Source organism: Bos grunniens, chromosome 22 (genome assembly GCF_055505025.1).
Source record: "Bos grunniens cultivar Pamir isolate PY7600 chromosome 22, Bosgru_T2T1.0, whole genome shotgun sequence".
Classification (NCBI taxonomy): domain Eukaryota; kingdom Metazoa; phylum Chordata; class Mammalia; order Artiodactyla; family Bovidae; genus Bos; species Bos grunniens.
The window spans coordinates 48032811-48053393 of NC_141186.1; the positions used below are offsets into that span (position 1 = coordinate 48032811).

At 39.5% G+C, this 20583-nt stretch overlaps 1 protein-coding gene and 1 long non-coding RNA gene across 3 annotated transcripts in view; one reads left to right on the top strand and one right to left on the bottom strand.

The window, feature by feature from the left end:
- The first annotated feature begins 6074 nt into the window (after positions 1–6074).
- The window catches only part of DCP1A (decapping mRNA 1A), a 44839-nt gene continuing 30330 nt past the window's right edge, over positions 6075–20583 (top strand). The window contains exons 1-3 of one of the 2 annotated variants that reach the window (XM_086367534.1): positions 6075–7030; positions 9553–9593; positions 11532–11659. In XM_086367534.1, coding sequence (XP_086223660.1) covers positions 6896–7030; positions 9553–9593; positions 11532–11659 — 304 coding nt within the window. In that variant the 5' untranslated portion in view covers positions 6075–6895. Of the gene's footprint in view, positions 7031–9552; positions 9594–11531; positions 11660–19248; positions 19368–20583 lie in introns of those variants that run through there. The other variant, XM_086367535.1, reaches the window with a different exon arrangement.
- LOC147348391 (uncharacterized) lies at positions 17749–19154 on the bottom strand. The gene is made up of 2 exons (XR_015151548.1): positions 18734–19154; positions 17749–18342 (listed from the first exon to the last, which is right to left on the bottom strand). It is a non-coding gene; the product is annotated as an uncharacterized LOC147348391 (long non-coding RNA).

Sequence of the window (20583 nt, forward strand, 5' to 3'; positions counted from 1 at the left end):
TAACACTCTTAAACATTTATGAGGTCTGGCCTCTGTGTCAAAATGTGGTAGTAAATAAGGCAGACATGTTTCCTGCTTCACTGCACTGATGAGACAGACAAAATATACGTGAACAAAATAATTACAACTCACAGATAAATGCTATGAAGAAAGCTAGAAAACGAGCTATCACAGGGATATCAGCAAGAAGAATGCTCCAGAAAGTGAGAACAAGTGCAAAGGTCCCGAGGAAGGACTCATTTAGCACCTGCAGGTCAGTGAACTGGGATGGAAAATTGAAAGAGAAATTCACAGGAGATGGAGATAGAAAGGAAGCAGGAGAGCAGGCCCAGAAATGCCTCCTCCCAGGCCATGGCAAGGACCTGGGATTTGACAGTGGAGAAAGGGGAAGCCTGGGACTAACAAAGCTAGATGACTAGCAGATTCGGAACTAAAACACTGATCTTATGACTTGTACTTTAGCGCTCTTTATCGTAGACTCCATGGCTTACATTTGATTCTTATTTTTTATGTATTTATTTTGGTTGCATGGGTCTTCCTTTCTGCTAGCGGGCTTTCTCTGGCTGCAGAGAGTGGGGGCTCCTCTCTAGTTGTGGCGCATAGGCTGCTCACTGCAGTGGCTTTTCTTGTTGCAGAGCATGGGCCCTAGGCTTGTGGGTTTCAGTAGATGCGGGCTGTGGACTCAGGCTGTAGGGCCTGAGCTCAGCAGGCGTGGTGCACAGGCTTAGTTGCTCCATGGCATGTGGAATCTTCCCACACCAGGGATCGAACCTGTGTCCCCTGCCTTGGCAGCCAGATGCTTATCCACTGCACCACCAGGGAAGTCCTATTTTATTTTTAAAAATGAAAGATGGTTTATTCAGGGAGATATACACTCCACAGCATGAGAAACACTGGACTGGAAGAAACACAAGCTGGAATCAAGATTGCCAGGAGAAATATCAATAACCTCAGATATGCAGATGACACCATCCTTATGGCAGAAAGTGAAGAGGAACTACAAAGCCTCTTGATGAAAGTGAAAGTGGAGAGTGAAAAAGTTGGCTTAAAGCTCAACATTCAGAAAACGAAGATCATGGCATCCGGTCCCATCACTTCATGGGAAATAGATGGGGAAACAGTGGAAACAGTGTCAGACTTTCTTTTCTGGGGCTCCAAAATCACTGCAGATGGTGACTGCAGCCATGAAATTAAAAGACACTTACTCCTTGGAAGGAAAGTTATGACCAACCTAGATAGCATATTGAAAAGCAGAGACATTACTTGCCAACAAAGGTCCGTCTAGTCAAGGCTATGGTTTTTCCTGTGGTCATGTATGGATGTGAGAGTTGGACTGTGAAGAAGGCTGAGCGCCGAAGAATTGATGTTTTTGAACTATGGTGTTGGCGAAGACTCTTGAGAGTCCCTTGGACTGCAAGGAGATCCAACCAGTCCATTCTGAAGGAGATCAGCCCTGGGATTTCTTTGGAAGGAATGATGCTAAAGCTGAAACTCCAGTACTTTGGCCACCTCATGCGAAGAGTTGACTCATTGGAAAAGACTCTGATGCTGGGAGGGATTGGGGGCAGGAGGAGAAGGGGACGACAGAGGATGAGATGGCTGGATGGCATCACTGACTCGATGGACGTGAGTCTGGGTGAACTCCGGGAGTTGGTGATGGACAGGGAGGCCTGGCGTGCTGTGATTCATGGGGTCGCAAACAGTCGGACACTACTGAGCGACTGAACTGAACTGATACATTCCACAGACAGAGTTTGGGCCATCCCAGAAGGTGAAAGGACCTGAAAGAAGGTGTGGTTAGTTTTCATAGGCTGGGTAATTTCATAGGCCAGTGAGTGGGAGGATTACTTCAACTATTTTCGGAAAGAGGTGGAGATTTCCAGGAATTAGGCCATGGCCCACTTATTGGCCTTTTCTGGTTGGCCTTGGCCTGTTGTGGCGCCTGTCACGGGTATACTGAGGCTCAAGGTCTAGTAGAAGTCAACATCTCTGCCATCTTGGACCTAGAGCCCATGATTTAAATGCCAAGTTTTATTTATTTTACCACAAAAACACTCAGAGTGGCAGAGACATGGGTTTTAGGTTTTTCGTATTTAAAATTAGTTTTACTGTAAAAAATTGTTGGAACTTCCCTGGTGGTCCAGTGCCTAAGACTCTGAGCTCCCCATGCAGATGGCCCTTGTTCGATCCCTGGTCTGGAAGCCAGATCCCACATGCCGCAACTAAGACCCGGCACAGTCAAATAAATAAATATAAAATGTGTTCCATTCATAGAACACAACGCAAAACTAACCCAAGGTTTTCCAGTGCAGAGTAAGATTCCTTTCCACCTCCCCATCCCTCCCAGTAGTCTCTTCCATGACCATAAGGGAGTTGGGTTTTAAGACAACATTCACTGTATTTATTCAAAGTCTACTCTTTGCCAGGAGCTGTGTCAGGTACTAGAGACCTAACGGACTAAGATGTAATCTCTGACCTCTCAAAGCGTATTGTGTGAAACACAGAGGAAAGGTCTTCATGTTTGATCCACAAATGTAAGGTAAAGTTAGGCGTCAAAGTAAATGAGAAAGATTTTCAATTCCAAAATACTCATATTCTCTTTAATATATCTTAATAGCTGAATAGGGCATCAAAGTCAATTAATATAATTGGGGCCATGCAAACATGCATGCATGTTGAAGCAATTTTCTATTCTGAATATGAAAAGTCCCTAAAATAACTGGGTGTTCTTCACTAGTCTAGTCTTCTTCAATCAAAAATAAACAGTTAATAATTTAAAAAGGACATGTCTTAGATTATTTCAGGAAATCTATGTAAGAAGAAAACTCATGAACGAGGAACAAGAATATAACGAATAGCATGGTGACTACTATGATTTTGCATTACATATTTAAAAGTAGCTAAGACAGTGGATCGTGAAAGCTGTTATCAAAAGAAAAAAAACGTGTAACTATGAGTGGTGATGGGTGTTAACTGGACTATTGTGGTGACTACTTTAATATATACAAACATCAACTCATTATGTTGTAAACCTGACACTAATGTGTCAACTGTGTCTAAGGTAAAAAATAAGAGTTAAAAAACCTAAATTGTTTCAGGTGTGCCTTTGAATTTTGTACCAAGGGAATGTGTTACTTATTCCAAAATTACAGTTAAAAATTAGGGTACCGATAGTTTAAATGCTCCCTTGAGAGTGGGTGGATGGGGAGGGATAGGGAGTTTGGGATTGACAGCTACACACCGCCATATTTAAAACGGATAACCAACAAGGACCTACTGTATAGCACAGAGAACTGTGCTCAATATTCTGTTACAACCTAAATGGGAAAAGAATTTGAAAAAGAATAAATGGGCTTCTCTGGTGGCTCAGTGGTAAAGAATTCGCCTGCGAGTTCAGAAGACACGGGTTCAGTCCCTGATCCCAGAATATCTCACGTGCCACAGAACAAGCCCATGTGCCACAACTACCGAGCCAACATGCTGCAACTTCTGAAGCTCAGGTGCCTAGAGCCTGTGCTCCGCGACAAGAGAAGCCACCGCAACTGGAGAGGAGCTCCCACTCACCGCAACTAGAGAAGCCCACTTGCAGCATTGGAGACCCAGCACAACCAAAATAAATAAATATTTTGAAAAGAAAAAGGATAGATACCTGTATGCGTATAGCTGAATCACTTTGTTGTACACATGAAATTAACAGAATATTGGTTTCTGTTGGTTTTTTATGTTTTTTCTTTATTTAAATTTAAAATTTTGGCTGCTCTGGGTCTCTGTTGCAGCGCGTGGGCCTTCTCTAGTTGCAGTGTGCAGGCTTAGCTGCCTGGAGGCATGTGGGATCTTATTTCCGGGACAAGGAGTCAAACCTGCATCCCCTGCATTGGAAGGTGGATTTCTAACCACTGAACCACCAGGGAAGTCCCCTAACACAACACTGTTAATCAACTATACTCCAATATAAAATAAAAAGTTAAGGAAAAGAAAGAAAGAAGGTAGCGGGAGATGTAGGACTCTCTCCCCAATATGAAGAAAGGCAGGCATAGCATGGAGAAAAGGACCCTGGTGCAGCCTACCCCCTGGATTCTAACACCAGATCCCCCTGACTTGTGCAGAACAACGAGCCAGTGACGTCTCCACCCAGCTTCAATTAAGCAACCATCAAAAGAGGATGAGCACATCACTACCATTTAGACTGTGATATGAAAGGGAGTCCTTGCCTGTCCTTCCTGATGAACTCATCCTTATTCCTGAAACACTAATTCAAACATCATCTCCTCCACCAAGCCTTCCAATACTCTTCTGACAGATGAAGTTACTGGCTCCATCCCCTGGGTGTCAAGTGAGACATCTCTAGCATTGCCCCTACTTCTTTCAGTTTCTCCCAGAACCAGAAAATTGTCTTAGACTTTGAAGCTTCCCAAGGGACTCAGTTCAGTTCAGTCATTAAGTTGTGTCTGACTCTGCAACCCCATGGACTGCAGCACCCCAGGCTTCCCTGACCATCACCAACTCCCTGGAGTTTACTCAAACTCATGTTCATGGAGTTGGTGATGCCATCCAACCATCTCATCCCCTTCTCCTCCTGCCTTCAATCTTTCCCAGGATCAGGGTCTTTTCCAATGAGTCAGTTCTTTGCATCCCAAGCGGATACCCATTCAAAGTAGGAGGTCAATAAATATTTGCTATGGAGAAGGGCAACCTGACCTGCCTCTTGAGAAATCCGTACGCAGGTCAGGAAGCAACAGTTAGAACTGGACATGGAACAACAGACTGGTTCCAAATAGGAAAAGGAGTACATCAAGGCTATACATTGTCACCCTGCTTATTTAATTCATATGCAGAGTACATCATGAGAAACGTTGGGTTGGAGGAAGCACAAGCTGGAATCAAGATTGCCAGGAGGAATATCAATAACCTCAGATATGCAGATGACACCACCCTCATGGCAGAAAGTGAAGAACTAAAAAGCCTCTTGATGAAAGTGCAAGTGGAGAGTGAAAAAGTTGGCTTAAAGCTCAACATTCAGAAAACGAAGATCATGGCATCCAGTCCCATCACTTCATGGGAAATAGATGGGGAAACAGTGGAAACAGTGTCAGACTTTATTTTTTGGGCTTCAAAATCACTGCAGATGGTGACTGCAGCCATGAAATTAAAAGACGCTTACTCCTTAGAAGGAAAGTTATGACCAAACTAGATAGCATATTAAAAGCAGAGGCATTACTTTGCCAACAAAGGTCCGTCTAGTCAAGGCTATGGTTTTTCCAGTACTCATGTATCAATGTGAGAGTTGAACTATAAAGAAAGCTGAATGCCGAAGAATTGATGCTTTTGAATTGATGTGTTGGAGAAGACTCCTGAGAGTCCCTTTGACTGCAAGGAGATCCAACCAGTCCATCCTGGGGGAGATCATTCCTGAGTGTTCACTGGAAGGACTGATGTTGAAGCTGAAACTCCAACACTTTGGCCACCTGTTGCGAAGAGCTGACTCATTTGAAAAGACCCTGATGCTGGAAAAGACTGAGGGCAGGAGGAGAAGGGGAGGACAGAGGATGAGATGGTTGGATGGCATCACGGACTCAATGGACATGAGGTTTGGGTAAACTCTGGGAGCTGGTGATGGACAGGGAAGCCTGGCATGCTGCTGTTCATGGGGTCACAGAGTCGGACACGACTGAGCGACTGAACTGAACTGATGGAGAAGGGAATGGCAATCCACTCCAGTATTCTTGCCTGGAGAATGCCATGGACAGACGAGCCTGGTGGGCTATAGTCCCTGGGATTGCCAAGAGTCAGACACGGCTGAGCAACTAACAAAAATACTTGCTAAAGAAACAGTAAATGAATATGTTTCCTTGTCTGCATTTGTACATGTAACGTGATTCTGCCAAGAATGTAAAAACATGAAGTATCTTTCCGTTAACGACCTCGGGATGTAAAATCATAAACAATACAACTATTACAGTCAATAGTTTTTTTCAGGCAAAAAAAATTCAACCTACACCCCGTGCACTGGAAGGGTGGAGTAAACCACTGGGCCGCCACAGACACCTCTCGGTTATCTTTTCAGTATAAAAAAAGGTTTTTTATAACAAACCGGGGGAGGGGGCGGGGGAGTGGGCGCAGAGTTCCCTTTATCTTCCACGCCTTGTTTTACTCTTTAGCTAGTAACTGGCTCTTTTAAAATGTCTTAAAATATTAAGCAGATGTTTGCTAAAAGGATGAGTTACCGTTTTAAAGCTTTAAACGATGCACGGCAAACAAGTTTTCACGGGTTCTTTCCAAAACTGGATAAAGATTTTCGTGGGATTCAGAGGAAGAAAATAAGTTGACAACAAAAGACATTTCCGTGTAGTTACAGACGGGCTAGTTTGGCTTTTTCAAAAACTTCCTTTATAAAAACACTAATAGATCTGAGATCTGGGGTACTTTCCGAGGTTCCCCCACCCCCACCCCGTTTCTCCCCGCTTTTCTGTTTTCTAAATCGCCGGTGGAGCCCTGCCTTGACGCAGCTAGGTTTCCAGTCTGCGGCCGCAGGAAACTAATACGGCAGGAACGGTGAGAAATCTCCAGAGCAGCCTTGTTCCGAGCGCCGGTACCTTTCAGCCCGCGGAAAAGAAGAACCAGCGCCCAGGCCTTTTTGCTCCGCCACGCGGCGGCGGAAGCCACCTCACACCTTCAGTCCACTGGGACCTGACGACACCGGAACCCGACGACACCGGAACCCGGCGCCCCGGGCGTGAGTTCAGCGGAGCATAATAGCTGCCGTACCGCCCGGCCGCGAGGCCCGGTGGATAGGCGGAAATTGAGGGCGCTGACGCAGCTGGGGGAACTTTGCCTCCATGGCACCTTCCTGTCCTCGACTCCGCCCCGCCAGAGGGGCTCGGCTCCGGAATTCAAGATGGAGTCGCTGAGTCGAGCTGGGCAAGAGATGAGCTTAGCGGCCCTGAAGCAACACGACCCCTACATCACCAGCATCGCAGACCTCACGGGCCAGGTCGCACTGTACACCTTCTGCCCCAAGGCCAACCAGTGGGTGAGTACAGCCAGGCCGCTGAAGTTGCTCTCCCAGCCGCCGCTTCTTAAAGGGGCCGCGCCGACCGAGCTGGGTAGGGGGCGATGCGGGAGGCCAGGGTGGCGGAGGCGAGGCCAGGGACTGGAGGAGAGCCTGGCCGGCGCCTGAGAGGTGTCGGCGCCGCTGGGGATTGGGTGAGAGGAGAGAGGGAAGTAGGTCCAAACATCCGGGGGGAAAGCTGATAGAGGGGAGGGTTGAAGAAGGGTTAGTCTCCAGGGGTCCAGTTCGAGGATGTGGGCGACCTGCCTTCTTTGCAGGTGTGTTGGAGGATATGAGACCGATGGAGTCAGAACGACGCCTGTAAGATTGTCTGAAGCTTTGAGAGTTGTTAGATAAATTATATATACATAATCTATAAAGTAAACACCCCTCTCCCCCCAACAGATAAATCAGAACCCCCTTCGCAGAGGTTATTAGGATTTAAAGCTTGAAATCCAATTAGTTTCAGTTCTTGGAAAGGCGAGAGGGTGGGGATAAGTCCCGCATTTATCAAACTACACTGTGTTTCCAGAGTTTGGAAAAGATTTCAAGGCACTTAGGAAAAGGGCTTGCTTGTTAATTTTGTTACCTTGAAACCTTTGGATAAGAGACCTCGTGTTTGTTTCAGGTATGCTGCTGGTGATGTCACCTCTGAATGCTCGCATCAGACTTTTTGCCTTTTTTGCACGAGAGAGGTTGCGAAAAGTTACATTCAGTTAGTTCACTGATTTGTTAGCCGGTTTGAAGCTTCGGTGGTTGTTTACATGTCAGAATTTCGAGACTTCCCTGGTTGTCCAGTGGTTAGGACTCCCCGCTTCTACTGCAGAGTTCCATCCTTGGTCGGGGAACTAAGATCTAACAAGCCACCCAAGTGGCTAAATAAAATATAAATAAATAAACGTAACATCATTTCCCTTAAAAATATGAATCTTCTTGATTAACTCATTTAGCTATATAGGCTTTATTTAAAAAATAATCTGTAAATGTTTGTTGGATTGAATTAATGATTCACATTCACGTTTCAATAAGAATTGAAGTCCTTGTACTAACAAAATGGAAAGATTATTATAATATATCCTTTGCAACATAATGCAGATACATGGGTTATATTTAATCATTAATTTTGTGAAAAATCATTTCACATTTATAAACAGTTAAATCAGATGCGGAGAGTTTTCAAAGTCATATTGCTTTACTTTGTATCGTCTTTCCTTCACCCCCTGGAATAGAAGGAGGTATGGCAAGCCACATAGAACAAAATTATAGATTTTTTTTTTTTTAAGTGTGACTGTTTTACTAGATATTACTTTAGTTTAAATTGTTTGGACCATTGTTCTTTTCTTGCTGTACATAACATTTTTGGAGTGTGGATTGCAGACAGATGGTGAATATTTGGGGCATGAGCTTATTACTGACAAGCTTTTATTTCTAGTTTGTCACAGACTTCCAATATTTTGGAATTTTAATTGTGCCATTCTTCTTTAAATACAAGCTGAATGAAATACAAGCTGAAATAACCTGAATTGAAAACTAAACTGCTATTATTCATTTGTATCATGGCAGTGATTTGTAACTTTACACAATTGTTTATTTGGGTAAGTTTTCTTTCATTGTGAAGCAAGTGATTACCAATTTCTTATATTAATAAAGTTTGAAAGGCAAGAAATACATAAGGAAAAATTCCATGATGATGTTTAAGTTAGAAATCAAGATGGTAAATATCTTTTAAAGTTCTTTTTTTCATCCCACCAAATTCAATTCTATATGACTAACATTTAAGTTTACTAATAGTTTGCTGATTGCATTAAACTATTTAGATCCTATCTGGGCTGTGAACTGTAGACTAATTTTTTTTCTTTTTTTTTTTTTAAACATTGTAACTATTTAAAACCTAAATACACTCTTGTCACAGCAAATGAAAGATGATGAATTGTACTTTCTTAATCAAACGTTTACTTTAAGCTAAAAAAAAGTTTAAAATTATTTGTAAGAACTATACAAATTATACTAAGTATAATTTCAGTATTCGTGATTCTTCAACAAAGTTCTAAGAATAACAAACTCATTGTGTTTGACAGTAGTTCTTAACTAATCACAAAATTTGCTGCTCGTGAAAATATGCCAGAATCTCCCAAGTGATGAAACAGTGTCCTGTAAGATAAAATTTCTTTTTTTTTTTCCTACTAACTGATAAACTTTAAAGGTGAAGTAATGACTGTATATGGACGTTGACTTTAAAATTAAGAAATTTGGCTAAAACATTTTAGTTTTAAAAAATGAAAGCTAATTCTAGATATTTTTCTCCTTTACATTTTAAAAAAGAAAAGTTACTGTAGATATAGGCATGTTGCTGGATAGAACATTGCATATCAATTAACATGCATTAATTAATTAATTAATTTTAAAATAAATAAGTTGATCTTAAATGTGAAGTACTTTTCCACTGTGACAACTTGTGGTTAGATTATGGGGGGAAAAACTAATTGACTCATTGTCTGTTACAGGAGAAGACTGATATAGAAGGGACCTTATTTGTATATCGAAGGTAAGCTTTTTAAAAAAGTATTATTTTTTTTTAATTTGATGGTGAACAATGTCATGTAGAGTGATTCAGCCCTATTGTAATTTGTGTTTGGAACCTTCCTGCTTGACCCTTCCAAGTATTCATCCATCCCTTGCTGTGAAATCTTAACCAAGTAATGTCCCTTCTTTGACAGTTCCTGTGATTCAGAATCAAACAGAACTTATTTAGGAACCTAGCAAAATAGAAAACATTTTGTAGTAATGAATGAATCTAAAGCAGATGCCTTTCTCCTTCCCCCATATTAGGAAAACAGAGATATGTTAGTCATTGGAGTTTCTTGTTTTCCTGGATCCCTCTTAACTCTCGCTCTGATTGAGATAGATGCCTTTTCTTGGTTTCTAAAGCTTAGGAAACTCAGCGGGATTACTGATACCCATACACACACGAAAAGAACTGATACTGGTTCTTTTCGTGTGTGTGTGTGGTAAATTATTTATGGATTGCAACAAGAATTTGTCAAATATTCTTCTAAATTGTGTTGTGCACCTTTGAGATCTTGTCTAAAAAACACTGATTTTTTTCTTCCTTTTAAGTGATTTAATGTTACTCTTTCTTTTTGACATTTTGTTCCCTGTTACTCATCTTTCTCCTTTTAAAAAAAAAAAAGACTTTTACCTGGTAATATTCATTACCAATATAAATCTCTAGAAGCTCTTCAACTATTATTAGAACCTTGGTACTTGGGAAGCACTTTCCTGGCCTTATTGTAACAGCGTGGATTCACCAAATTACAGAAAATGAAATTTAGTTTAGTGACTGACTTGATTTAATAAAATTTATGGAAGCTTCCACTTGTATTGATTCCAATAAAAGGAGACCAGTGAGACTCTGTTTGGGAAATGTGGGAACATGTTATGGATGAAATGGATAAATATATACTAGATGTCAGAATGTCCCTTTGGAGAGACCTTAGCATAGAAGAAGCATGGATTTGGAATCAGAAAACCTAAAAGCTGAATCCTGGTTATTATTTGTGTGACTTAGGGTGCAGGCCTGAATCATCCTAAGCTTGTTTCCTAATCTGGAGAATAGAGTTCTAAAACCTCTCCCATTAACACAGAAATATTCCGTATACAAGTGAGAAGTACCTGAAGGATCATGTGCTGGATCACCCTGACATGGGAACCAAGATGTTTCTTGTAGGATTCAAAACATTTTCTTACTAGCTCAAGTCTCTCCATAGTTCTCCCATTTGATATAAGCAAAATCATTGTGATGGTGGGCAATAATTATTGTAACCAGTCCTGTACCATATTTAAAATAAATGATATTTTTATTGAGCGTATATTCACTAAATATCTACTATATGGCTCTCTTGGTACTTACCTGAAAAAAAGAAGAATCCTATTTGCATGGTACAGTTTAGTGGAGAAGGATGGTAAACACAAAAAATCGTGGTGTGGAAAAAGAGAGAAGGGTTAGAGGTATTGAGCTTGGTAGCATTGAAAAGGGTAGTTCTGTAGCAGGCCTCAGTGAGAATGGGACATTTGAACAGAGGCTTGTGGGAAATGAGATAACTGTAGATTCTGGGCAAGTAGCCCAGACAGAGGTCTTTAGGTAGAAACATACCTATAGGAAGAATGGTAAGGAGTCCAGTGTGGCTGGAGCAGGAAGAACAGGGAAGAGGCACAGGCGTTGAAGTCAAGGGGGCACATATCACTTAAGGCCTTGGGTGGGTGGCCTTAGTTAAGACCTTGGCCTTTATTCTGAGGGACAGTCCTTGAAAGCTCCTGAGATGGGGAGGGGTATGATCTGACTTAAATTTTTTGTTTATGATTTTGAGTGCTAATAATATTATATAATGCAATATTCCATTCATTCTTTAAAATGGAACTAAAAAGTAGATAATATTTCAGCAAATTTAATGACTACTTTTTTTTTTCTTCTATTAAATCTAAGGTCAGCTTCACCTTACCATGGTTTCACCATTGTGAATCGACTGAATATGCACAATCTAGTTGAACCAGTAAATAAAGATTTGGAATTTCAGCTCCACGAACCATTTCTTCTGTATAGAAATGCAAGTTGTGAGTATCTATCTGTTAATTATAGTTCATGTGTTTGCTGCTTAATTGAGTGACTTTAGTTTCTGTCAGCACAGTATTCTTGGAAATTCAGGGTACAATAAAAACTATGGTCTATACGCTTGGTCATAAGTGAGTCTCTTGCTAAGATCAGAGCTTTTGAATTGAACTTCTAAAATTGAAACACTCTTTGTATACAGTAACTTATTATTTTAGTAATAGTTAACTATATTATTCTATATAATTATATTACATTATATTTCTACTATTTGTTCTATGAAAATAAATTTCACCCTTTGTTTTTGTTGTAATATGTGTCATTGGCTGCCCATGCCTGGCATGCTACGATTCATGGGGTCGCAAAGAGTCTCACATGACTGAGCGACTGAACTGAACTGAACTGATGCCACTGAGCAAAAGAACTTAAAGACAGATACTACTATTTCTGTGCACAAAAAAAAGGACTGTCTTTGCCCTGATTGTGGTATTTTTCAGTCTGTTTATTTAGTTGAGTGTTGGGTACAAGTGCAGGGCCAAGAGCTATTGTACTTTAACATCAATAGTATAATAACTTTTAGGGTAGACAGGCCATTAAGTCAGCTGAGACTCAGGTGAGCGGCCGCTGCTCGGTTGGAGAGAGAGGATTGTAACCCTTTTTGCTGCTTCCTAGTCCAGGGTCCTTTCAGGCATTTTAAGACACGAAAAATGGTTGGGTATTGTCAGCAAAGCCAGAGTGGCCTTTTTAAGAAATAAATACTAAAAAGTACACCTGGTTCTTGTATTTCAACATGGGATTGGAGATATGAGTGTTTGGGAACAGAAGACAGACAATTTGTCTGGCTTTGCTGGTAGGAATGTCAGCCCTGGTTATTCTGGTAAGGGGACTGTGCTGCAGCCATCATCTGAGGAGGCTGCTGGAGAGGCTTGGCTTCTAACTTAAAACCTAAAAGTATGAATTTCACTTGAGTGCGAGGTAACTAGTATTGGGGGAATGTCTTCAATAGAACATGTTTAAAAAAAAACTCCTAGAAAGTATGCATCTTTTCATTCCCTGAATGAGAAGTGACAAATCTTTGTTGAAACTAAAAGCCCCAAATTCTTCTCCCTAGCTCACTTTTAAGCAAAATAAAATCTATCTCTTGAATTTTTAGTAAACAATTTGTCCAGATAATTCTCTCTCTTAGTTTGAATGGATGGATTTATTTAAACTATTATTAACAGTAAGAATTACTTCAAATAGCTGTTTTTTTATGCTGACTATTCTGTTAAAGGGGAAAGTCTGCAAAGCAGTGCAGATCCAATTTTTTATTTAAGGAAAATTGGGTTAATTCTGTTTTTATTACCTGAAAACTTAATCTAGCTGTTGCCTCTAATATAAGTTTGATTAGTAAAGTAGTCTGCTGCTGCTGCCGCCAAGTCGCTTCAGTCATGTCTGACCCTGTGCAACCCCATAGACGGCAGCCCACCAGGCTCCCCCATCCCTGGGATTCTCCAGGCAAGAACACTGCAGTGGGTTGCCATTTCCTTCTCCAGTGCATGAAAGTGAAAAGTGAAAGTGAAGTTACTCAGTCGTGTCTGACTCTTAGGGAGCCTGGGGACTGCAGCCTACCAGGCTCCTCCGTCCATGGGATTTTCCAGGCAAGAGTACTGGAATGGGATGCCATTGCCCTCTCCGAGTAAAGTAGTCAGTAGGGGAAATTATCAGAGGCCCATGGACTTAATTACCATTTAGCATAAGCCTGAAATGAGTTGTATAGAACAAGTAAAGTTACCTATGAAGTTGAAGTGCAAGATAACACAAATAAAAATGAACCATGATTAACCAAAAAGTTTTTTATATCAATTTTTATTGGAGTGTAGTTCATTTCTAGTGTGTTGATTAACCAAAATGTAACCAATCAGAGCCTAAAATATCTGTAAATATTTCTATAGTCCATGTATGGAAGAAATGAAGGCAAATTGTAAAGGGAAAAGGCTAATGTTTTATTTTGTGAAAATCTAGCAAATTTCTCATGTGTTACTTGGGATCAGTACTATAAGTTTTACCACACTATAGTGTCATAGATTGATTTGCTGTAATGATAAGACCTTAAACCATCAGAAGTGTTTCTTATGTTAATTAGAATATTCTTGAGGGGGACAGTGCACTAATGATATTTATTGTAGAAAGATTTTCAACAGAAGGTTGAAACAAAGGTTTCCTTAGTTAAACATAAGAGTCATTTAACCTAGATCATTCCGCTTCTCCGTTAATTGAGGCACTGAATTATTTCTTAAGGGCCTAACAGTTTCTGGTATTGCTAATTAGATATTCAAGAGCACATCAGTTTGGTTTTAAGCCAGAGAAAAGCCTGAAAAGGTCAAGAACAATACTGTGGATATATGAGAAATAATCTAGAAGAAGAACTTGGGGAAAGTATTTAGAGGCCTTTTTGTACTGGGGAGAAGTGACAGGGCAGCATAAAGTGATTCTGAGAGTATTAAAGCCTCTGCGGAGTATGTTTTGTCTCCCTAGTCTTAGACCTGACAAGTAGTCTTGTCAGGTCAGCAAGCTACTGAATTGTTTAGGGATTTGATCTTTAAATAAAAAGTTAATTAGTGTCTGATGTGTATACAGGTAATTATACATGCTTCTGTAGCTGTTTTCTGTCATTTTCTCGTGGGAAATACCACCAAGACACCTGACCCATTGTATTCCAGCTATACCCTCAGATCCAGCCTCTTTCTCTTAAATCAATTTTTAGAGTTGACAGAATATTGAGCTATAACTTTTTCCAGTTCTAACTTTTTTGGGGGGTAGGGGGGCATGCACTGAGTGGCTTGTAGGATCTTAGTTCTCCGGTCAAGGATGAAATTCAGACCCACAGCAGTGAGATCACAGGGTCCTAACCCCTGGATTGCCAGGAATTCCCTAGTTTTTCTTTAACACCCCACCTCACCATCCCAAGAGAAAGGTAAAAGCTTAGAAAGGAAATGCTTGCACCTGCCAGAAGTTTAGGTTTGGTGATTCTCTTGCACCTTTTGGAAACAGTTTATTTTTATACCTTTTGCCAGCCATAAGACCCCAATAAGGGTTGAGGAGACTGCAGATTCTGTACTTACTAAGTGAAAATTATATTCCCAGCACCTGATTTCTGATTCCCCACTTACAGATGAGAAAACAAGAGTCCCAGAGAAGTTAAGAAACTTGCTCAAGAGTCAACAAAGTTTATAAGTAACAGGCAGAAGTCAGATCTAGGTCTCTCTTGAGCTTCAAAACAAATGTTCTTTCTACTTTGCTACAACAGTAAAATAACTTATTTCATCAGTCCACTCTCTAGAGCAGTGCTGTCCTGTGGACTCTGTGATGATGGAAATGCTCTCTATTGATACTGTCCCGTATAGCAGTCACTGGTCAGCCACATGTGACTGTGGAACACTTAAAATGTGGCTGGTGCAGCCAAGAAAAAACAGATTTGTAAAGTTTAATCAGTTTGCATTTAAATAGCCATATAAGACTAGTGGCTACCATATTGGACACCAGAGTTCTGAAGCATAGATCCATGCAGAAACATACTTGGGCACCTTTAGATTTGTATGCCTCTCATTTAATCATTTCTTTTTAAAATTTACAAATGATTTCTAGATGCAAGGGCTGCAGAAGATATCCCTGAGGGTGGGTTTGCCATGGTAACACTCTTTGCAGTAGAATTTAATTTGCAGAAAAGAATTCTATTCTAGGCTTTGCCATTTTCCCAACTGTAACTGGGTAAATCACTTAAACCACTGATCTGACCTGCTTGTCTTAAGAAAGCGTCATATATGTAAAGGTAAGTTATCAGGCACTTACAAATTAAAATATTATAGACTGTGTCTCTGTCTTGGACTTAAACCAAGTGGTCTTATTAGTGAAAGATCTTAAAGACTTTATTATCCAGGTCCCCTAATGAGTTGTATATTAGTAAATTAGGAAGATATCAGCCTATCAACCTAGGGAGATGACAGGCAAGCTTATCTACTTCAGTCTGTGCTATGAACTAGAGGGAAGATTTCCCCCCTAAAAATTATAGCCAGAGGCCTCTCATATTTCAGATTTGAGGTTCAAGTTATAATATTCATTTGGTGTAATTTCTTACCCAGGCCAAAAAATTAACATAAAATTGATTCTCACCTGTTGAATACTCTAGAACACTTGGCAAAAGCAAATGCAAAACTTTTTTGGAGAGAATATTCTTAATCAAAATTGCCCCAGGATCTTACTGGTAAGCCCCAGGGTCCAAAAATTACAATAAATACAAAGACATAATTCACAGTCGGTAAAGCATATGGTAAAACAAACAGCCAGCCCTTCCCAGAAATTTTGGTTAATGATATGATCAGTTAGAGACTTTAATGGATAAGAATATCAGATGTAGATTATAAAATAAAGTGACAGGTAGATTTGAAAAATAGCTAAGTAAAACTTTAAGAAATTAAAATTTTAGTTGTTGAGGTAAACTCTCTACCTGATTTAACATTTAATTATAAAGACTGAAAAGAGAATTGGGTACCTGGAAGAGACATCTGAGGAAATTATCCAGGATGCAGTCCAGAAAGGGGAAAAATGGAAACTTTGACAGAGAGCAAAGGGTTGGAAAGTCTTAGAAAGTTTAACATATGACAGAGAAGAATTTCAGAATGATAAAATATGTAGAGGGCGAATTTTTTTTTTAAGAGGGAATATTTGAGGAGATTATAACTCAGAATTTTCCAGAATCCATGAAAGACATAAGTCTCGGATTTAGGCAATAAAATAAGGCCTCAAGCAAAATAAATAGAAATAAATACAGACTTGGACACATGGCAAAATAAATAGAGACCTGGATCAAAGGCAAAGACGTAAACAGCCAAACTGTTGAGGATCTGTTATTTAGGAAGAGCGTCAGTTAGACTGACAGCATATTTGATTGCAGCTACTGAGTTTAGAAAACAAAGGAATTTTATTTTCAAGTACTAAAGGAAAAAAATACAATTAACCATCAATTTAGTAATTCAAGAGAGCAAACTAAGACATTTTTCAACAAAAACAGAAGTTAACTCCAGCAGACCTTTGTCATATGTGCTTCCAAAGCAGTACTGTATGGTAGCTGTTGAACCCTTGAAATGTGCCTAGTACAACTATGTTTTTAACTATAAGTTCTTAATTTAGTTTAGTTAATTTATTTTTACCAGTGCAGCTGTAAAGGCTATAGTTCAGAAAGAAGAAAATTGAATACAGAAGTAATTAGGTCTAAGCAACAGTAAAACAAAATAAGCATTGACTGTATAAAAAAATAAAATGCCTAGCTTGAGTAGAGGTATTAAAAAGGTAAAGCAAAAATACCAGACAGCAATATAAGATAAAAACTTTCCAAACCAAAAAATTACAAAGACTGAGGTGAGGGTAGATAAATTGATGACCAATAGACTTGTAAGTCAAGCTATGTTTTGATCAAAAGATTCAGGGTAATCACTGCAGAACAGAAATAGGGTGTCTTAATTTTAAACCAGTACAGTTTGAGATGGGAGAAAAGTAAATAGAAACTATGGGGAATAGCCCAGTTCTAATAAAATGGCAGAAACAAATAAACCAGTAACTGAAACAAATGTTAAGGGAACCATACTTGACAGTTAAAAGAGATTCTGAGATCGGATAGATACAGAATTTGCCAGTAATGCTGTTTTCAAAAAGCGTAAAACTCCAAAGCCAGGAAAAGTTGAAAGTAAAAGAATAGGATGATATATGTCAGGTAACTATTAGCCAAACAAGACTGATGTAGCTGTGTTAATCACATGTCATAGAATCTGAGGTAGGAAACATCAGGAATAAAAGTTATCCCATAATGACAAAAGAAGTAAATTGCCTACAAGAAAAAAACAGTTCTAAACTGATACATACCTTGTATTTATCAGCATTACACATCAAATGTTTAAAATCCATAATTATAGTGGGAAATATAAACAGACCACCTCAGTAATTGACAGATAAGGCAGATAATTTACTAAGGTTATGGGATATTTAAACAACACAGTTAGACTTGGTTTAATGGACAAAGGAAAAAACCCTGCTTCTAGCAGTTCAAGAATTTGCATTATTTTCAAGTATGTATAGAATTTTTATTAAAATTATACATAGGTAGGAATATGAGCAGATAGATCATATTAGCAATATGATCTATCTATCTATTAATATTAGCAATAGAGCAGATCAACAAAACAAAAGCTTTCCCCTATGACCTGATTGATCCAACAGGAAAAAGAGAAGGAGAGACATAAATGGCAATATTAGGAATAACATATACTATATATATATAATACAGCAACTAAGGATAGAGAATAAAAAACCACTGTAAAGAACTTTTTGCACAGAAGTTTAAAATTTGGATTATATAGACAATTTCCTGGAAAAAAACAGTGTAACAAAACTTAGGAGTAAATGGATTCAATGAAATAATTGGGTCAGTAGTTTTAAAATCTCTTCTATCTCATCTAAAAAGAATGCTGAGAAGAATGTTTTCTCCAGTTCAGTAAGTGGTACTAAAGTAGTCATCCATATAGCAACGGGCCTCTGAAAAAGTAACTATAAGATCTTCACATTTCTGATCTTACCACAGGAACACTTACCTCCATAGAAAGGAAATCGTGCTTCATATTATCCACTATTCCTTCAAGCATTTGATGAGCACTGGCTACAAACAACAAAACCTCACTAAGTATGTTTCTCTTAGAAGGTGCTTTCCCCCAAGATCAGTGTCGGGTACTTTCATTTTCATTTCTGTGGGTATCTTCCAGGGTTAACATGGTAACCTGGAATTTGTTGTATATATATGTATATATACTTCTGAATTAATTATGAGATATCAGGTCTAACATGCACACAGAGTAGAATAATCACTTCTCTTTTAGCTAAAACCACCATCACACACTTGTCTAAGGACAGAATAAAGTTTGATGTGAGAAGAGAGGGGACCTTAAGGCATAGACACCCTGTAACCAGCTTAACAGCAACAGCAGATCACCACACCGGGAACAATTGGAAATAAAAATCTTATCACTGTTTAATATTTTGAAAGAACTTACCTCCAAAAATCTGTGTGAAGTACCCCTTCATTTCCGCTTCACTTGTCACTTTTCCTTTATATCGAGCATCAGTCTCTTGATATAGAGCATTTTTAATTAAAATTAGATCACTAGAAAAAGCAGGGAGATTCATTTCCATAGAGTTGAAAATGTAGCTGCCAAATGGTAAGTTTTATTAGAAGAAATATTGTAGTGTGTACGTGTGTTTTTCTTGGTCTCTGCTTGGCCTTTCTCGGTTCAAGGGCAAGAGCAGTAGAGATGCTAGGTGGCTGTTGGCATTTGGTACAAATCTTCAAACTTAAAAGCACAATACAGGAAATTTCCTTGCAAGAGTAATTTTACAGTTTGGCAACTCAAGTAATGTGAGTTCTACCACCAGGCTAAAAGACGACTTTATGAACAGTTTCTAAAGTTCCACAGCCCATACTTTGTGATCTTTGAATCCAGTACACACTGCTTCTTACGTAGCCTGAAGAGAGGCAGGCAGTCTTCCCCCATCAGCAGCAGCAGCTGCGGCTGGTATGATTCTGCAATCAGCGTAAGAGGAAGAAATCTTTGGCGCTGCATTCGTCTGGCCTTCTGAACCAAGATAAAGAAAGAGCCTTGCTGTTGTCACATAACGTAGACGGAAGAGGTAAAACACCATGAAAACAGTGACTTGGACTCCGGGGTTGATCTGGTGACGCTGTTAGGTCAGAGATATCAAAAACCTTTAATGCTTCCTAGCTGTTGTAGGTCACTACTTAGTGTTCCAGTAGAGCCTCCATCGGGTACCTTCTTGTTAACTTGAGTCTGTGAACAGTGGAGAATTTCCAAAACAGATTCTTTTCATTATGCCCAATTACTGGCTTCCCCTCCTCTCCCCAGTAGTGTTTTCAGGTGAAAGCAATTTTTATCATTTATTATTATTATCTTAGTTGTAAAGATTTTAAAAGTTGACCATGTGTGCTCTATTCATGGCAAGTGCTATGCGGCTATAGTGACGATAAATCCTAAAAGAGGTGAAATCCTAGTATGACTCACTGTTTTATTCAGGGTTACCCATCATTACAGAGTAAAAAGTTTATAAATAGGAATTGTCACTTGTGATATTCTTGGGTTTTATTTTCCTAGTCCTCCAAAAAGTTTAGTGGTCATTTCATATGTCTGAATCCTATACTGAAATTACGGTTAAAAGGAACTGTGGAAGCAGTGTTGCTGGTAAATATTTTCGGACTTGATTTAGAGAAGAGTACCATATTTAAAAATAAACTAAAGAGCTTACAGAATAGCATTTTTAATTTCCTGAAAGAAGTCTTTTAATCAATGTTTACTAAATAGACATAATTTAAACTTTAGAAAGTGAGCTCTTTTTCTGCCATGTTAGTGTTCAGTGGTGTTTAAGTATGTCTACTCTTTGGCCCCAAAAAGTTAAGCTGCTGCTACAACCCGGTTACACTTAGCAGCCTTGCTTATGATTCACAGCGTTTCCTCACCTGCCTGTTTGCCAGCTGGCACACTGTTGTGCTGTAATCCCAGGTCCAGCAGTCTTTGGCTCAGTAACTTTTCACCTGTATGTGTGTATTCTAACCTCCACCCCAGAGACTTTCTCCTCTGTCTCTTTCCCAACCTTTTGATATTGCTATGGAGCCACCAGGCGGCTTCTTATCTTAAAGGAAATGGTCTGTCAAAGCGTTTGTGTTTTCAGTTGTCAGGGCATGCTTATGTATATGTCATCTATTCTGTTCTTACAGTCCTTTTGTTATCAGAAGAGTCTTCCTTATTCCACAGTAAATATTTCTGGTTATGTTCAAAGTACATTTTGTTGTGTTTGTTTCCTGGTCTAGAGGACATTTGTTGGTGCCATCTTC